Genomic DNA, 20204 nt, shown 5'->3' on the forward strand with positions numbered 1-20204 from the left:
TGCTGCTATCTGATAGGTTTGATTTTGTGTGATAGTGACCTCGGAGGAATTTCCTTCTCCACTGCCAGGCATGGCACTCAGCGTTTTTAACATGAAACCATCACTAAAATGGCCATTCCGTCGGAGTCCAATGCCTAGGCAGTCATCTCTCTGAGGAACACACAAGACTACCTTTTGTTAGGCTCTTATCCTTCAACCTACCTGGCATGGGTGACCCTACAAAGTGTAATTTTCATTGTTACCACTAGCACAGCTCTCTTGGTCACAGAAGCATGCAAGCCTTTTCCACTACATCAAGTTGGTTGACCATGGAGAGGGCAAACATATGTGAGAACTACAAATTATGCTAATAGACCTCAGCATATTGCTCTATTGCTATTTAACAAACTTCTCCCAGAAGTAAATATCCTAAGGAAAATGTCTATATTTAAACACGAAGTATTTTCAGAGTGATACATTCTACTCGGTGAATGACTTTCTTCATTCATAAGTTTAATCACATTACATCTATTCATTAGATGCCTCACATTTATACCATCAATCACCAGACAAATAAATACAATGTTATCAATACAGGACCATGGGATGAAGCGATCATAGTGAAATAGAGTTGCATTAAAAAAAAATATGTAACACAGTTTTAGATCATTATATTCATTCAGGATTCAAATAAACATACATCACAGATACAGTTGAATACATAAAATATACATACACATAAATTGAGTATGATTAAAATCTGCTCAGAATATTATTAAAAGAAGTGCATCATTTCAAATCACACACTTAAAACTTTTTTCTTCACCAAAGCACAAAATTAATACAAAAATGAGTGAGAATTAGTACTTTTCCATATAATTTGGAATGATCACCGTTTTATAAATTATATGAATGATTAAGTATGTCTTTCAAGTAGCACACTGAACACACACAAAAGATTTTTACTACACTAAATGTATAATCACAGACATTTGTTCATTAAGTTTCATATTTGAAAAATGAAAAAAATCTCACAAAGAGAATATTTACAATGTGCATGACCAGAAAACAAATATCATTGAAGTCAAGAGATCCGCACAATTAAGTTTTATGCAGAGCTCAACACTGTCTGATAAAACTACAAAAATAAATGAAGAGAGAGATACAAAGGAAGGCATACTGTAATAGTGAGCTAATGACTTAAAGGTGCTAGGTCAAATGACTTAGGTACAAGTTTCCCAAATGCACTTTTGAATACAAAGTGTTCACAGTAATTCTGCCCTGATTCAAGATGCCCAAACCCATATGTCATGAAATGGTTTTTCAAGATTATGATGGTACTTGAAAAAGGGCTGGTTCACATCTTAAGTCATACCCACTGGCTGTCTCTCAACATCTGAACAAGCTGAGGGAGTGGTGTGCTAACAGCAATATGCAAAATATTTGGAATAAAGTGGTAGTGGATCATGATACATGAATGTTAGCAAGGGGAGTCCATAAAAATTTGGCTTATACCTGGCCTATGAACCTGTGAAACAGAATAACAAATGTGTACTCATGAAGTTAAGAGAAATAGCCACGCATTAGTAGTTGTCAAGTGTTTTTGGATAGGTCTAAAACATTGTACTGTGGCAAAGCTAATGCTATATAGATTTATATATCTTCATAAACGAGAATTTTTTTTATTGACGGGTTAAATCTGGGTTTTAAAATTTAACTAAGAAATTTGTAGGTTACAAAAATATCAGTTATGCCAATCCAATCAAGAACTTTTGCTGAGTATCACAATAAATTTTAAGTCGGTTAATGCAATAAACAATAAATTCATTTTTGATACTGGACTCATTATAAGGCTATGTAGATTGATACTGACACATTTAGGTCCCCCAAGAAGTAGGAGTTTGAAGAAGTCTGTGTCGAGACTGCAACATACATCAAAGGCAATATAAGTAAAACATTAATGAATCTGGCATGCACACTTTACAAATAGGTGACATCATTTGTTTTCACACAGTAAAAGACTAGATATGTACTCAATTTTTCATTAAAACACAGAATGGTCACACTAGAAACTTGTAAAACATAATATTTGATGATATTAAAACAAAACGGAGTAAAATCAATACATTGCAAGATGAATTACCCTTGCAAAATAAAACATTATTTTGTACAAACTTAAATGAGATTCAGATATAAACTCATTAATATAAGCATCTGGAGAGGATGGCATTTTTTTATCTAAAATTATTTTAAGTAATGGACAATATTTATATTTAAAGATCACTTGAAAAGATCTTGAATAAAGTTTAATTGTTTGGAAACACAAGAACCCATTAGCCAACACACATAACATTTTTAAACACAAGTCTAGGATAGGAATACATGTAAATTGAGTAGCTTCAGGCGTGATGTGGTGGAAGTCGAACATAATGAATAACTGATCGTAGCACTTTTCCACTTGATAATGGTATCAAGTGGAAAAGTGCTACAATCAGTTATTCATTATCTAGGATAGGAGCTGACGATAGGATAAATCAGAATGCAGCATTGACTTCTGATTATCATCATTACTAGATCTACTGCTATAGACCATTTCGTTTTTGTAAAATAAATAGTGAGCAATCCTCAGTAAGCTTAAAAAATCACTTCACTAATATATCAACCTACTGAGTTGCGTAAGGCAACAACAGGGCTATGATTGGAAAATATTATTCAACATAAATAACTAAGGCTTAATGATATCTATCCCATAAAAAGATACATTTTTTCACCTTTTTGGACTTCATCACTTATATTCAAGCAGGTTCACATAGATTCACCATACTCCATACAAACATCTGAAAGATTAGCAAGAGCAACTAACTTAAAAGTAAACTGCCAAATTGTATTAAAGTGATGCATGTTTATTAAGTTGAAACCATTCATAAATTCACCAAACACCTTGAAACCTCTATTTCAAGTTATATCCATGTAATAATGTATTCATTTTTAGGTGCAAGGGTTCTTGAGAAAATGAAATTGTATATCCATTAGGCTACCCACTGGTTTCCATAATTGAAATTTCACTAAATTCAAAGCTAGTAACAGCTTAACAGGAAGGTATCTTAAATAAAAAGGAAAATGGACAGTATTTCTGGGAAAAAATAGCTAGATTTGAAAATGAAATGTACAGTTTTTTTCATGAAGGTAGAGCTCGCGTTCAATTTATAGAATTGTTCTATCTGGGCTATTATTGGACTACAATATGGCAAAATGCATTACCTATATAATGAGAATGAAGTTTTCTGATTCCTTGTAAAGAATGATGCCCTAAACAACTAATTTGTTTCTATTGTAGAAACAAGGGCACATCAATGAAAAAACATACAACAATGGCCATACACATTAAACATATATATTTAAAAGTGAAACCAAAAATGACAAGAGAATGACCATTCTGTTTCACATTTGTACTAACTTCTCTCACCCAACTGTGAGATATGATTTCTATATGCTATGAGATTAAATTGACACTGAGAAACGGATCAACCATGGTGAATGAATGCGCACAAAATATGAATGTAACTGTATTATTTTCCCCCAAGAGATTTCACTATTGATCAGAGGTGCTGACATTGTACACCAATGCTTTTTTAATCAAATTTTATTCACCTCTAGTCATCTTTCAAAACTGATTGAACAACATAACAGGTACCCTTCATGACTTAGGGCTTTGGTGTATTAACATTTAAGATGGGAGTCAAACGTCCTTTGAGATAGTATGACTAGATATTAATACCATCTAGGTGTAATTTTTCTCAATTTAACATTTTCAAGCAATAATCCCATAAATTCATATGAAATTACCATAAATTCCAAAATAAAAGGTTGACAACCAGCTTTTGTTGCATAAACATCCATCCTAATAAGAAAAGGAGTTTGTATTTATTCCAACCAGTGAGTATTGGTTGACTCTCTTCAATCTCCTCATTATTAAGCAAGGTGGAACTTACATATATATATATATATATATATATATATATATATATATATATATATAACATTTATATACTTCTATATAAATGTTATTTATCATATACATACACATATATATATATATATAAATAACATTTATATAAATGTTATTTATCATATACATACATACATATATATATGTATACACACACACACACACACATATATATATATATATAAACGCAATATTATATATATATAGGTAATTTATATATATACATTCTTTTATATATACAGGGTGCAGCAACATAACTTCCTTTTTTCAAATGCAAAATGCTTTCAAAAGATGTTATGCTGCTGCACCTTGTACTACATATATTTTATATTGATGTATGATGTCCTAACAACAAAAGAAATACATGACTGCAATTATTTTCCACCTCATTGCTGATCAGTGGATGCATTTCATCTGTCAGCTGTAATGGTTACAACTTAATCAGAGTAATTATTAACCTGAAATTCTTCAAGTTTTAAGGAGAATGGAATTTTCCATGCAAGTAAACATTCAGCAGGTGAATAAAAGGTACAACTGATTGAATTATTATTTATCCTAGTAGTAATTTTATCTGAAATATATTTTAGTTTCTCATTAAATATACACAATGATTGTTGAGTACCTTGGGCACACTAACCGATGTCCATTCATATATGTGTGAACATGCACAGGATTGGGGTTTAATGGGAATGAGAACTGAAGAACAATGGACATAATATATAATATAAATTTTAATTGGATAAGTTAGAGTGATTGGAATCTGGATAAAATTGACAGACTAAGTGAATGACGGTTCATTTTAATTTTCCTAATTCACAACTTCAAAACATGTATCTAGTCACATAATTTCAATATTTCAAATAAAACTTTTCTAAGCCCTTTTTGAAACACTTATATTGAGATAGTAAGAGAAATTACTTACTTATTTAACTTGGAAATTACCTCCCCTACTTATGACAACAATTTTGTGGAAAATGAAAATTATAAAGGGTTTCTTCTACTCTGTTTTAATTCTTTTATCATCCACAAAGGCAAGCATATGCCTCCAAATGAAAACTGTAAATATCAGCAACCGATGAGAAATGTCAATGAGATCAAATGTCAATGTGCTCAAATTTCAAAACAAAATATGATACTTTAAAATATTTGCATTGAATTAATTTTGTGAATACAACTTAAAACAAAAATGTTATATATTGCCGGCCTCGGTGGTGGCGGGGTAACGTCCTCGTCTGCCAATCCATGGGTCGCGGGTTCGATTCCTGCCTGGGTGGGTTTTCTTCCACCTAGGGCTTGGGTGTTTGTAATCGTCTTCATTGTTATTCTTTGTTAATAGTCCGATGTAAAGGCCAGAGCGCTGTTTTTGGACTAATGGCTCAATAAATAAATAATACAAAGGTCCATGATGGAAATTTGGCAGAAATCCTTCATGTTCATTGTTGACAGATTAATGCAAAATTCTAAGGGAATATACATGGCAAGATGCTTATTTTTGAGAGCACAATAATGGAAAGAGAAACCCTTGTTATGGGACCAATGGTGATTAGCCAAACAGATGGGATTATATGACTGAATTGTTCACAATTGCTGCTTTACATGACATTCACACTGAGCTGAGCTTTACAGAAAAAGGAATTAGTCATTTCCTCATTCTCCAGTAAGGACATCTATGACTAAAAACCAATTGGCAGTTTATTAATCTATAATTAATTAATAAAAGCAAAAATCACAAGTACAGAAAATCTGATTTTTAATAATGTACGATCCTAAACAAGTATTTTCCTGATATTGTTAACAAATTACAAATATTTCCACATGCAGAAGTCACTTTATCTGTATTTTGAGGCACCCAGAAATTTCTCAGACAATTCCTATGATTTACTTGACAATAGAAGAGTTTTTTCTCGAGGATTATGAAACAACAATCATTGAATATGATCATGGACAATGTATTGGGCTTTCTTTTTCATATTAGTTATTTTTCATATGATATTCTTATCAATTTAGCTTTCTAATTCAACTTGGAGATAATAAGAACTATGAAACAGAGATAATTTGCAAATGTTGTTTACCATACTAGTTATGGCTCAATTATATGATGAAGACTGGTTGTTTGCTCACCATCAATTTCCATTACCATTAAACAGTACATACTTTTCACGGATATAGTAGATATGAGGAAATGTGTAATTGCATCTATACTCATTTTAAATACACATGTGCATATTTAGTTTTTTCAAAAAGAGATAGATAAATATATTTTTTAACTCTATATACATGAATGAAGAAATAGAATGGTGGACCTGAAGACAATGGGTAGGGTCAAAGAAAAGAACTCAAAAAGCAAAGCAATTACTTGATTTAAATATTATATTATAGTGACATCAATGAAAATTGTCATCTGCAGCTTATTGGAGGAAGTTTATCTAGACTACTACTTTAAAATTGTACTTTGTTCACCACAATGCCCATATAGTTATTATTAATTTAATAAATAATACTGTGTTATATTATTGTACCAGTGGCATGCTCATAGTTTTATAAAATGTTTGGTTTTAGTTGAATTCTTGCCAAAATAAAGCTAAGGACATAATTGTTTGTATTTTTCTTACATTATTTACTTCTATTTTTGTATTTCAAGTGGATTAACAGAGTTATACAGGGTATTTAGCAAATATTTCTCACATCAAAATACCCTTTAACTCCTAGGGTCTATAATTGTGATTTTTTTACAAAGGATTTCTAAACTTTGGCCAATCCAAGGCCAAAGGCGAATGAATCTTGAGGTAAAATGTTTGCAGCATCTGTAATTTTCACATCAATACTCTGGTACTTTGAATTAGTCATCAATTGATAAAAATGACCATTGATCATAAAAATGCATAACAGAAAAATCTATTAAAACTATGCATATTCATATGTAAATCTATCTTTGGTAACTGATTGCTAAAAAAAAAATATTTGGTAATTATCAACATACTTAGCTTATCAATTTCTACGTCAAAGCAACATTTTCTTGTAGTTGACCTTTAAAATTAAGTGTGGAGCCTGAAATCATATAAAATAAGATGTAAAGGAAATTACAAAGTACAGTGGACTCTTGTTAGCATATTTTTGAAGGAACCTTTGTTTAAACAAATTTGTCAATTTATGTCGACTATATTTACCAAATTCTTGAGAGACACAAGGTAGATTGATGCCACTTATGCACATTTTTCTAAGGCTTTTGATAAATTTAATCATTCCCTGCTCACCTCTAAGTTACACAATATTGGCTTTGATAACTTTATGCTTGCCTGACTAGCTGATAATATCACAGATAGGTTACAGATTGTGTGTGTTGAATCACTTTTATCAATTTCTTTTAGATTTACATATTCTCTGCCACAGGGGTCTCATTTGGGTCCACATACCAATTGAAAAAAAATTAATGATTGTGTTCATTAAAATCATTGATGAACAGTTACTGGTATGCAGATGATCTAAAACTTTATAAGAGTTATCCATTCTAATCTTGTTTGCTTAAAACTTCAAATAACATACATTCCCAGACAGAATGGTATTCAAATAGCAAGTTGTTACTGTATGTAATCCATGTGAAATATGGCCCTTGTCACCCTGTAAATCTAAAATATTCATACTCAATTTCTGGTAGTAAGTAAGGAACGGTTACTAAAACTAGAAATTTATAAGTACATAAGTGGATATATCTCTAACCTTAAAAATAATCATTGCTACTTACATCTACCAAACCTTGAAACTATCACAATTTATCACCAAGAACACAACGAATTTCAAATGCGATATGTATACTATTCACTCATCAGACCTCAACTTAAGTTTGTTTTAACTACATGGTCTCCTTTCAGTACTATTTTCGTTGATGTCATCAAATTATGAGCATGACTCGATAGCTTGCTTTGATTTGGTAATATTTACTTTAATATTACCTCAGTAATCAACCCGAAGGTTGGTTTGATAGGGGAAGGTTAGGTTCATCACAAATACTATGCCTAACAGCCTGTTTCTACTGGGGTGGGAGGAAGATGGTTCTTTTCCTTGTGCAACCTGTGGTTTCCGAGGACGACTTGATACCTAAAAAAACCATCTGCTTGAGCGAAGGTGAGGATACCCAGAGGTATCACTGGGAATCAAACCAGGGGTGTTTTGGTCAGTAGTTACTATTATGTTGTCCAAAATAATAAAGTAACTACTACAGCATTGGTAAATGCCCAAAAAACGGGGCCATATACAATTAGCTTTGCAGTGAACGTTCAACATTTATAGGAACTTCTAAGAAGAAACAAACTTATTACATCCCTGCATTTGTGTTCAAATATTACCAAACGTAAACATTTGAAATAGTGCAAGGGCCAGAAGTGCTACTACTATAATGCCACTGCCCATACATTTTCTATTAAGATTTCACTTCTTAGAGAAGTTTATGCTTTTCTTCACTTGAAACTTGCCTTTTAACAATAAATATCTTGCTGGTTGACATTATAAACCTTATGCCATTTAAAATAATATAAAATAACTGTACTCACGCTAATAAAATAATATGGCCACAATATTTCAATTCAAAGATTACTCTAAGTGCATGTCGAGCTGACATGATGAAAAACAAATAAGACATTAGCATGTCCATGTCATGGTTGGGACTGGGACTTTCAGAAATGGATGTGATAACAAAAGCCCACTGTATTTTACTTGAAACTTGGTTCACCTAAGCAATCAAAGAATGGTTGCCGACACTTGAGTGTTAAAGAATTTTTTCATATTTACACCTTTGACTAGAAATATGAGGAGTCAAACTTATTCTGTAGCAAATTTGACTAGACTATTATGACACTGTAAAAACAATGGGAATTTATGGTAATTTTCAATGATTTCATGGCTTTAAGTGACCTTCAACCACCTCTTCAATTGCACACTCCACACCTCCTCTCTCCCTAGATGGCACATTTTCTTCCTCTAATACTCTCCAAGCATAAAACACACTTTAATAATGTACATATGGCACAATCACACAAATCTTACTCCCATTATTGATGCTATGCTTTCTCTTCCACCTGTGAAGGGCTGACTATCTTCCCATGAAGAGTGCGCATGTGACGAATCAGGTTGCTCTTCACATTGAATCCTTTGTGACAAACATCACATTCAAATGGTTTCTCCCCTGTGTGTGTCCGTATGTGAATGAGCAGTGATGCATTTGAGTAAAACCTCTTAGAACATGATGGACACACATGAGTCCTGTGACTCATTGATGCACCTTCCCCACTCGACCTCCACTGCTGCCTTGCCTTCTTTGAGTGGCGCCATGGGTCAGGATCTGTATTAAGACATCAATTAAGAATAATAATATTAAAGAGAAGATGGGCAAAAACATTGCAAGATTTAGTTCCTTTTTACCCATGGTAGGTCACTGTCTAATAGTTCATTTGCTGAAGTGAACATTTCTTAGGGGACACCTAGTAGCGCTAGTTTTGAAAGGAAGCGAATGTTTGCATTCCACCTGAGCTTCCTACATGCTCAGCACATGCAAACACGGCATAGAGAGAGCCAGAGAGCTTGGGTGCAGAAAGAAGAGAAGGGAAAGGGAAGAGAGCACCACCTAATTCCCTATTTGTACAGCTGTATGGAATTCATCATATACTTTTCAGCAGGTATGGGTAAAAGTCCATGGATATATCATTGAACACATTCACTTTAGAGAATGTCTTCATAGATACATCAACAGGTGATTTAATAAATCAAATTGAGGTAACCAAAAGAAGGCATAATTTAGCAATCTAAGCATATCCTTAGTTTTATTCGTATTATTAGAACATACCGTTTGGAAACATGGAAGGTGGATGTGTCTTCAGATGTCGAACCCAAGCAGCAGCTGAGAGAAATGTTTCTGAGCAAAAGTCACATGTCAGGGGCATTGTCTGCCCGAAGTCGTCATCATCCTCCTCAACATCCAACATCTCCACTTCAGCAGCAGTCTTGACACCCATCCCTCCATAATCCGTTTCTCCATCATTTGATAATTCAATATCCTGCATATGGAAATTATACCATAAGTAATACTGCTGGAGAGAATAAAATCTATTATTTATACATATAAACCTATAAGACTATGGAAAAGTTCAGGGAAGTGATACACAGAAGCAATGGTCAGATTCAGATCCTTCAATATGATTGCAGATATTTCAAAGTGCAATTCCATACAGAATTTGTCTAAATCAATTACTTAAAAAGGCATACCATATAAGGCAAAAATACACATTCCACCATTTTTGTATAGAGACCGGCAGTAGAATTATGCCAAGCTAAAATCTATAAAGCTATTCACAAGAACTTCATTTTTTGTAAACCAATGTTCATTGAGACATAGAATATTGTAGCTACCTTGTTTAACAACTGCTTCCATCTCAAATATCTTATTTTGTAGACATCTCAGATTTTTGGCAAGATATGGTGATGTAACTACCTATCCAGAGGGATTTTGGTTTCAAAATTCCTATTTGGAGGCAGGTAACTTGACTGGACGCTTAACAAATGAACACGTTTCTGTAGTGTTGTCATTGTGGGCCCTTGCTGGTGCTGCTGTGATGGATATCATCACTTCACAATTTTTCAATAACTCTGAGTTCCACCCATTCATACTGCAGCTGCACCTCACCTTCCGGAATATGCTCTTTCTCTTCCTGCATTGGAGTCAGTTTCTGCCATTCGGAAGGGTTAAATTTTCCCACTTTTACTTCAACCAGCCAAATGTCATCTCTTTTAGGCTGATTGGCAGGCTGAGTTTAAAAACTGTATGTTTCACCAACTCTCAAACTTTCACAATTGATATCACTCCCAGGAAATATTCCGGACAGAGGCTTCACAATGTCATCGGGCGTTGAATTGAACTGCCTATGACCAATGTAGAAGAGAGTCCAGCAAGGAACTCTCACAAAGTTACACACTACAGTAGGCTGCTTACAACTTCCAAACACTGTTTAGTATACATTTGTTTCTCTTATAATGTACCATTTGGAAACCTTCCTCATCAGTAGTGGTGAATTTGGGACTTGTGTTGTGAAATCCTGGGTTTTCACTATTGGGGGCCAATTGTTTTTGGCCCTCAGACCTCAATGACACAGCTTTATTTGTAATAGGTAGTATTTTCAGCAGATTGGAGAGTCCATGAAGTACGTGGTCAGACAACATACTCCTCACATAGATATCTTGCTTTTTCATTTTGTCAACTGCAAATAAAAGATGCTTGTGCCTAGAGTGCCTAATATACTAATAAATTACCTAATTTATATTTTCCCAATTTTTTAAATTACCCACCTTTATGGAAAAAAATCCTGATCAATAGGTGGAAACTGTTTCTAAATCGGACTCGTTTAATATAGACAAATTTTACATCGCAGCATACACAAACAAGAAAATTGATCATAAATTTGACATAAATTGCTGAATTTTTTGTAAATATTTCTCTAAAGATTATTTTGAAAAAATAATATCCAATATTTGTCATTTTTATCGGGATAAGATTGAGACTATATAGTCCCTTCCTCCACCAAACCCCTAAACATTCTACTAACAAGGAAGACAATTACAAACATCCATGCTTTGGATGGAGGAAAACCCACCAAAGTAGGAATCACACCCACAACCCCTGGGTTAGCCAGCGAAAACGTTAACCCACCACCACCATGGCTGGTAGTGGCAGCCGGATGGGGCTAGGATATACCATTTGATTATGAATACTTTTTGCTACTGTTGAATACTCATTTTTCAAACTGATAACGGCCATAATTTGATGTACACAATAGCGTACAATATAAATAAATGCAAAACGTAACATAAAATACTAGACATGAAAAAATAAATAAATGCTGATGATATCATTGAAAACACTGAGATTTCTATGAGGAATGGAGATGCACAATGAATTTTGTAAGGCAGTAACTTGTTGTACTACATGGCCATCTAGGTACACATAAAATAGTGTGAACAGCATGTACTGTGTAATTATTTTGCCAAAAAATAAAGCAGTATCACTATACGAATCTAGTAGTAGAAATAGACTTTTGATTATTGCTGTTCTCATGGTCAACACTGTAACCGACATTAAACCAAATTAACATATCATATAACAAGCACAATGCACATCTCCAAGTAAGGATTAAAACTACATTACCAACCTGTTTACAATAGATGACAATAGATTAACAACCCACACTAAGGTATCAGGCTGATATATTCACTAACAGCCATCATAATTATCTCATTTTATGTAAGATTTCATTTGATTAATGCTTTGTATCTCTTGACTCCTAAATCCACTTTCCACTTAGAAATGTATAAGGTATAATGAACAACATTTTCTCCTAAACAAGAGCAAATTCAAGCAAAAGACCACTAGATATGAATTTTAGTGTCCAACAGGCTGTGGTGACTAAGTCGGTTATTGTGGCATGTACCTGTGAAATGTGTTTTATTCATTACAGAATCAAACAATGCAGACACTTATTTTATGTATACCTATTCCTGATTTTTCCTGATGAATACGCCCGCCTTTTTCCTTGATTGTTCTCACCAGTAATAGGAATTTGACCATTCATATTTTTCTGGATTTTCCTTCAACACTTCATTTACAAATATTATCATTGAAATTGGTAAAATAAAACTTTTAGTTTTTGTAAGGGCATGCTTGAGAGTGATGGCCATCTGGAAACCCTGAACTGATCTCAAGGCAAAAGGGAACATAGTTCTCATTAGGAATCCCAGATTTACAAATCAAATCACCAACGTAAAAAAATAGCCCTTTCCTCTCCTTTTTACCGAAATTGAGTAATCATTGGAATTTTTCAGATTGCTGGCACTGTGCTTCCACCCTGAACACAATTCTTGGGATAACCACTGTTTGTATGGCATGCATATAATGCAATTAAAATGCGAATATTTTACGGGTCTGCTTAAAAAGCTTAGCACCTATTACACATGTATGATTAAAACATAATGGATACATAAAGATTAAAATAAAAAGCCTGGAAAAATGTATCTCCTACACAATCTAACATATTATGAGAAAATATTAAAGCAATAACATTTGCTTGGGAAAAAAAGAGGTTTTTAAAACCCAATAAGAACACAATATTTGAAGGTTTAAACCTCATCTAATCAGATACCTGCTTGGAGCATGTATTATTGAAAAGGCCAGTTCTCTGCCTAGCCTGGTGTATTGCATGGCACATTACTAAAGGGGAATTTTCAATTGCAAATATTTCAAAACTGCAGACACTAATAGGAACAAAAAGTATTTGATTTTTAATTAATTACCTACCTTATTTACATTTCAAAAATAAACATTCATTCACCTATTTAGCTGGGATAATGCCTCGCCAAGAGCAAACTTTCACTCATCACCAATTAATGTTATTCATCTTTATAATTGCATTAAAAATTTGGTAGAAAATATGGCAGATACTGCTGAATAATGATAAAGCTTCAATTCCAGAAGACAATATAAGTGCCTTGTTTGTGTGAAATATGGCCAAAATAATAACTTAATTTGACAGCTATTATACATTATCTCACCATTAACTATTTCCAATGCTCCCAGTGCAGTAACCATGACAGACACTGGGTTAAGAACAAGTATAACCATTATCCATAAGGCCTTTTACAGTCACAAATGCAGGAAATGCTGTACATCAAACTTTTGGTTGAAAAAAAATCAATCCATTGAGCAAATCATATTTTCAACATGATCTCACACATAAGGCAGCACTTACTGGTTTAATGGTGACATGCATTGGTGAGAAAATAGAGGGTGAGGTCACATGTGGAGGGCCACTGTCCCTGGACATATCGCCGTCCCACCAACTATTTTCCTTCCCTCTCTCCCTCCCCTCTTCTTCTTCACCATCATCATCAATTGGCTCTTGCTTAACTATAACTGGAAGAACCTCCTCTTCACCCTTTGTAGCAGGAGAAAACCAGATCAGTCTCGGGAATATTTCAAGAGCACGGAGCAGGTAGAAAGACTTTTTTGGCAAATGAGAACAATAACCAAAGTTTACAAGGCAAGCAGCTCTCCCATTATACATGAAACATGGCTATCATAGTGATAACCAACTGCAATACACAAATGTAAAAAAATGAGCAGTTACCTTTAAGACCAATGAAAATGTACACTTAACACTTATAAAAGAATGGTTCAAATCTGCAGGTGTAATATTATTTCAGTACTACTTTTTTTCTGTTTCCTATAAGATTGTTGAAAAAAATAAACATGACGTTTAAACAAAATAGACATAAACCATAAACACAGTATCCAACCCGAAGGTCGGTTGGGCAGGTGATGGTAGAGTTCACCCAGTACTAAGCCCGACAGTGTGTGAAATTCACACATCAGGGTAGGGGGGCCAGTTCCTTTCCCTGTGCCGGTTATGGTTTCTCAGGAAGATCTAGTACCCAAAAAATCACAAAGCTTGGGTGGAGCTGCAGGTGCCCAGAGTGCCTTGCCCAGGAATCGAACCCAGGCCCCTCCGGTCAGCAGTCCAATGCTCTACCCCCTGGACTACCGCGACCCATGGAGAAGACATATGACAGATAAAATAAAGACAGTTTTGACAGAATACAGACTGAACAAGCACTTATTTAAACCTATTAAATTGATACATGAAAGTATTAAGGCTAGTGTCTGAGAAAATGGGAGCTCAAGTGACTGTTTTGAAATAAAACATGGTGTAAAACAAAGGTATGTAATTTCACAATTACTGTTCAATGTTTTTTTATGAATAATATGGTGGCATGGATGAAGTGTGTGCAATGATTAGAATAGTTCTAAAGAGCATTTATCTTTGCAAGAGGTGATATCTTTGTTACTATGAGTAAACGAGAATGAGAAGAGAAATATTTCAAACACACTTAACTTTTTTGAGCCAATGGAAACAAAGATAGCATATGACCATGAACTTCTGTTTTAAACTCAGTTGATTTCTAACTTTATGTTGTCAAACTTAGCTCCCAGTGTGCTACTCTGCTGATGGAGTTCAAATTTTCTAAAAGACATGCTCTTATTGCCACTTGAACTCCATAAATAATGACACTGCTGAATTTGCAGAAAGGTACTCTACAGAAACATTCCATCACATATAGTAACCAGCTGTTTAGGTACCAGACCAAAGGGAATTGGCATGGGGCTTCCTGCTGCTTTGGCGGAGTTTTTTGGGAATTAAAATTAAATTCAGAGAACATTATCACTGACAAAAATCCTTGAAAAATTAACTTACATCATTCTCATTTTCTGAAGAGCCTGGCCGTGATCCTTCTTCAAGGGTTTTTTTCTCTTTGGAGGTGGTCGTGTGTTTTATCTTTCCACCAATGACCTTCTTAAATTTGCCCCTTACCACTTCACGTTGAGATGAATCATCAGAATTAGTTCCCTGGGCTGAAAAATTGCTCTTGTTACTCCTCACATCCCTGATTCTGAGTTCAGTGTGCCTGCCATTTTCTAGCACATTCTCCACTAAACCACCAACAGTCCTGTCATTTCCAACAGAGAGTGAGCTGAGCTCTCCAATACCATTTTCAGAAGAATGATTTGGACTGTCTGAATTATTTAGAGGATCCTGATCATCCAGGCTACTCACTCCCTTACAAAGCCCCCTTATCTAAAAGAGATGAGAGTATTCAGAAAAAAATGTGTTAGAACATGGCATCCATTTTGGTACTGTTGGTATACATCTTTGTAATTACATCATAAAAAATAAAATAAATTTCATAACATTCCATTTTGATGCAGTAGTGACCTTGTGACACAATTATAACCTTAATCTAGAGAAATGCATCAATAACTGTTACTTCTTTCATTATGACAGTTTTAATCCATATTATTTAGTCTAACTTCAAGCTGATTGCTCAGATTCCATGATGATTAAGTCATCTTTCCAATTTCAATTATTCATTATTATTATTTAAGTCATCTTTCCAATTTCAATTATTCATTATTATTATTAAGTAATCTACCAGTTAAGGTAGGTTTTGTATGGACACAACTGCCAAAAAAATATTTAGTGACTTCCAACAAAACACAATCTAGCAACCTACTCTACATCAAGTCCCTCTTCATCTCTGTGTACTTCCTTCATCCCGTCCATAATCACTATCCTGTTCCTGCCCTTTGCTTGTTTGCCAAACATTCTCCCCTCTATTAAAGCCTTCAACATCCCACTGCTAATCAATATGCCCATCATCCATTTTTCCTGCCTCCTTAAGATTTCTCCCAACAAATCCTTCCCCTTCTCCGTTCTTCTTCACAACCACATTTCAAAAGCCTCCAATCAACTGCTATCGCCCTGCTTCTGTGACCACGTTTCCGCACCATACATAGCTACCCTCCAAATCAAAGTTTTTATGAGTCTTTTCTTAACATCCTTACTCAATACCCTGTCATCAACTCCCTCCTCCTTGTTAAAGCCTCTTTTCCTAGTGCAATTCTTCTCCTTACGTTCCTACTACTTTGACTGTGTTGGTCCAAAACAATTTCTAGATATGTAAGCTGTTCTACCTGCTCCGGTTTTTACCCTCCTATTTCAATGTTTAGCTTCACCTTTTTCTTTCTGGAATATCCCATAACTTTTTTTTTATTAATATTTATTCTCATCCCACACCTGTCACAATGAGTTTCCAATTCACTCAGCAATTCTTAAAGCCCCTTGGCTGACTGACAAATTAGAGCTTGGTCATCAGCAAACCTAACTGATTTTACGAATTCCCCACCCACTTTCATTCCTACCTCCAGTTCTTCCCATGCCTCTTTAATCATTTCCTCCACATATATGTTGAACAGCAACGGTGTTCATGGTCAACCCTGCCTTACACCTCTCCCTAACACTGCCCATCTGGACTCTCCGTTCCCCACTTGCACGCGAGTAGTCGGAGACATGTAAAGGTCCAGGATTAGCCTCCTATCCCTCCAATCTATTTCTATTTTCTGCAATATACTCATTAGTTTTTCCCAATTCACTCCATCAAACGCCTTTCCAAAATCTAAAAAACAGGCAAATACGTCCTGATTGTATTCCATATATATTCTAAGATAATCCATCAATTTATAGAGACTACAGGTGTCCACACATACTATATTCAAATTTAAAACAAAGGAAACTTTCTTTTCAAGAAAATCCCTAGAAAAGGAGGAAAAAAAACAATTATGCATCAATTTTTTGCATAACGTTATAACTAAATTTAGATTAAAGAAAAATTATAAAGATATAGTTACTATAATAAAACTATACAATTTATGGCACTTAGATATGTGAAAGGATGTAGAAAGTGTGAGGAAAAGGGGGAGGATTATGATAGAAAAGACAGGAAGATGTCAGAGCTACAAACCTGAAAAACCCTTTCAAACCTAAAAAATTGTCTTGCTGAGAAAACAGAGGCATTAAATATGGCCTTACATCCCTGGTAGTTTTGGTTTTTGTAGTTATAACATTGCTATTTCATCACACTTGAACCGTGTAATTAATTTTTTAAGAATATAAAAATGATAACAGTTTGCAATATGTTTTATATTAATCACCTTCACATGTGAAAGAGAATAAGCAAAACTTACAAAACTGAAGTTTTTCCAGCCATATTCTATAACATGCCACCTGATTCCACAAAAATTGCCTCCTATGATATGCTCTAACGATCTTTAGCGAATTGCCAGTCTTCAAACCCCTTAACACCCTGGAGGAGTACTTAGAGGTTAAGCTAGTATACATTTTTAATGTCTGGCTTTAGATTACTATAAAAAATGACGTAGTAAATTTGTACTATTTGATGACTTCTATTAGTGTCATGCTATGCATGAGATTAATAAAAATTATATAATTGAATTGAAATACCTTTGGAAATGAAGGACTAAACCAAGTCATTTGGGAGGAGGGAATGGTGAAAGACTCATCATGTGAATTATCTGGAACTAACTAGGTTGCAGGAGTGTGCAACGTTTGCATACCTCCATAACCTTCACTTGCCTGTTTTCCTCCAATAATTCATATTTTTTCCCATTCCACTTTCTCACCTCTGTATTTTCTACCCTTCTTTATTTCCGGTTAAAGTTTATCATTTCCTGTCCACCTGAGAAGCATTAAGACAACTTCTCTACAAAACCCAATGTCCATTAATAATCCTGTTTATAGATAAAATAAGCTCTTGCCAGGAAAATAACGGCAACCAAAGGTTAAAAAAAATATTACTATAAACCTACCTCTTGTGTTGCAACTGTAGTGCCATCTTAGTTACCACAGGCAACTTGATAAGGACTACAGGACTCATGAGATTTCCATGTCATTAAAGGAAATACCAAAATTATATAGATAACAATTTCCTTAGGGTTCGCTATGGTAGTCTAATTTGACTGCTTTAGTCAATTTCTCCAAAAGCATAGGGTGGGCAGGCAATTTTGACAGGAGTAAGGCTTAATTATTAGCCAACTACAATGAACAGCCATCAAAAAGACCATCATTCAACACATCCTCTACCCCTTAGGTTTTGTCAGTTGACACAACAAATGACAACTATATAAAAAACCTGGTTAATTATATACTAAATAATTGGATATGGCAATCAAATTTTACTGGTATTATCTTAATTAGGACTTTAATATAAACGCGTGCAATAACTGATGCTTACAAAAACAGCAGAATTCACAGGAATATGTATAGCTATCTCATGGTGCGTGAGGTTTACACACTAAAGGCAAGGGAATGTTTTCCTCCATGTGGCACCTTCGGTTTCCCCCCCAAGTTTTGATAATAGGAAAATCGTGCAGTTTTGGTTTATCAAGTATCCAAATGTATGCTTATTTGAACGCAAGATCGTCAGGCCAGTAACCAAAAACAAAACTCACTAGGAATCAATGTCACTATCCCTAACTTCGGCTGTCACTTAGAAAATCATTAGAATAAACAAGACAAATTGTGGTACATGGGAATTAATGAAGTCGCCTGGAATTTTGGGCAATGCTTATGCAAGCATTACCAATTAAGCATTGGAACCAGCAAAATGAATTGAAATAATTACAGAGTATCTTATAGTATCTCTGACTTCTATCCAAAATAAGAAACACAACGAATGGGTACATATTATGCTTGCACTTAATGTTAAATGAAACCGTTTACAAAAAACGTTAAAATTCCATTACTTTTACAGGAACACCAATTTCTTATGGCTACTTTAATGCTGTTTTCAATTTAGAAAATACCTGCAAAATTTCTCCAGCATGAAGCACTGATACCAGCTGATCGTGCGGTACCTCGGCTGTACCGGTATAAATGAAACGAAGGAGGATACGAAGAGCTGAAGATCCTATACCAGGAGGTAATATTACAAGGGGATGTGAATGGGGTGGAGGAGACACAGCAGTTGAGATGTTTGGGTGTGCACGGGGAGGCCACAAGGAAGAACATGTTTCGGAGAGCAATCGATTTAAGTATGGGCTGCATGCCGACAGTATGACCCGATGAGCACGGAAGAAAGAGCACGATCTACCAGGAGCTTCGCCTAGAAGCGACAGAATAGAAAGTATTAACTGATTGTTCGAACATGTTTGAAAGCATTAGAATAAAACTATATTCGTACCACTTGGTTCTTCAATGTCAGTGCCTGACACAGCTAAGGTAACATCAGCAAATGCTTCACTGGCAAGCAAGGAAGACAAAGCCTCATTCAGGGTTGACCTGTGACTATGCCATTTAAGATGAAAGTTAGATTCTTCATTGTCTGCGGCTGCTGACATGTTGAATGCACTTCCTTTAAATTTGTTATTAATACAATATTCGGGAGTCCAGCTAAAATTAAAACCAAAACATTTCCTAAGAATACCATGGAGAACGCGAAAATAATATTATCTTACAACTGATAACAATAATTCTTAGGTTTATATTAATCATCTCAAATCTATTTCCTTAAAAAATCTTACGATTTCGAAAATTCAATACCCTACACGTTCAAACGGCGGCATTCCGATTTGATTGAGGGAATTGATCGATTTTAAGGGTAACATGATCGATAGATTTTTTTATTGAACCGACCAATCATATCTCACATCCAAATCCATCGATTACTTTCTGCTAGTATTCCAGCGCTGGTGATGCATTAATATTAAAAAACTTTTTATTCTCCCGGCTTCAAAATGAACAGGTGTTATTATTTCATAGGTATTTGT

The 20204-nt window shown here is 34.6% G+C and overlaps 1 protein-coding gene across 1 annotated transcript; it reads right to left on the bottom strand.

Annotated features, from left to right (window-relative positions):
* Nucleotides 1-7543: 7543 nt before the first annotated feature.
* Nucleotides 7544-19781, bottom strand: LOC139686825 (zinc finger and BTB domain-containing protein 24-like). Its single transcript, XM_071583898.1, has 6 exons — nucleotides 19619-19781; nucleotides 19242-19540; nucleotides 15277-15657; nucleotides 13774-13959; nucleotides 9825-10035; nucleotides 7544-9323 (listed from the first exon to the last, which is right to left on the bottom strand). Exons 1-6 carry the CDS (start codon nucleotides 19773-19775, stop codon nucleotides 9043-9045), a joined length of 1515 nt encoding a protein of 504 aa, XP_071439999.1. The 5' UTR covers nucleotides 19776-19781; the 3' UTR covers nucleotides 7544-9042.
* Between the last annotated feature and the right edge of the window lie 423 nt (nucleotides 19782-20204).

The sequence above is a fragment of the Hetaerina americana genome, unplaced genomic scaffold, assembly GCF_022747635.1.
Source record: "Hetaerina americana unplaced genomic scaffold, ioHetAmer1.1.p SCAF_15, whole genome shotgun sequence".
Classification (NCBI taxonomy): Eukaryota; Metazoa; Arthropoda; class Insecta; order Odonata; family Calopterygidae; genus Hetaerina; species Hetaerina americana.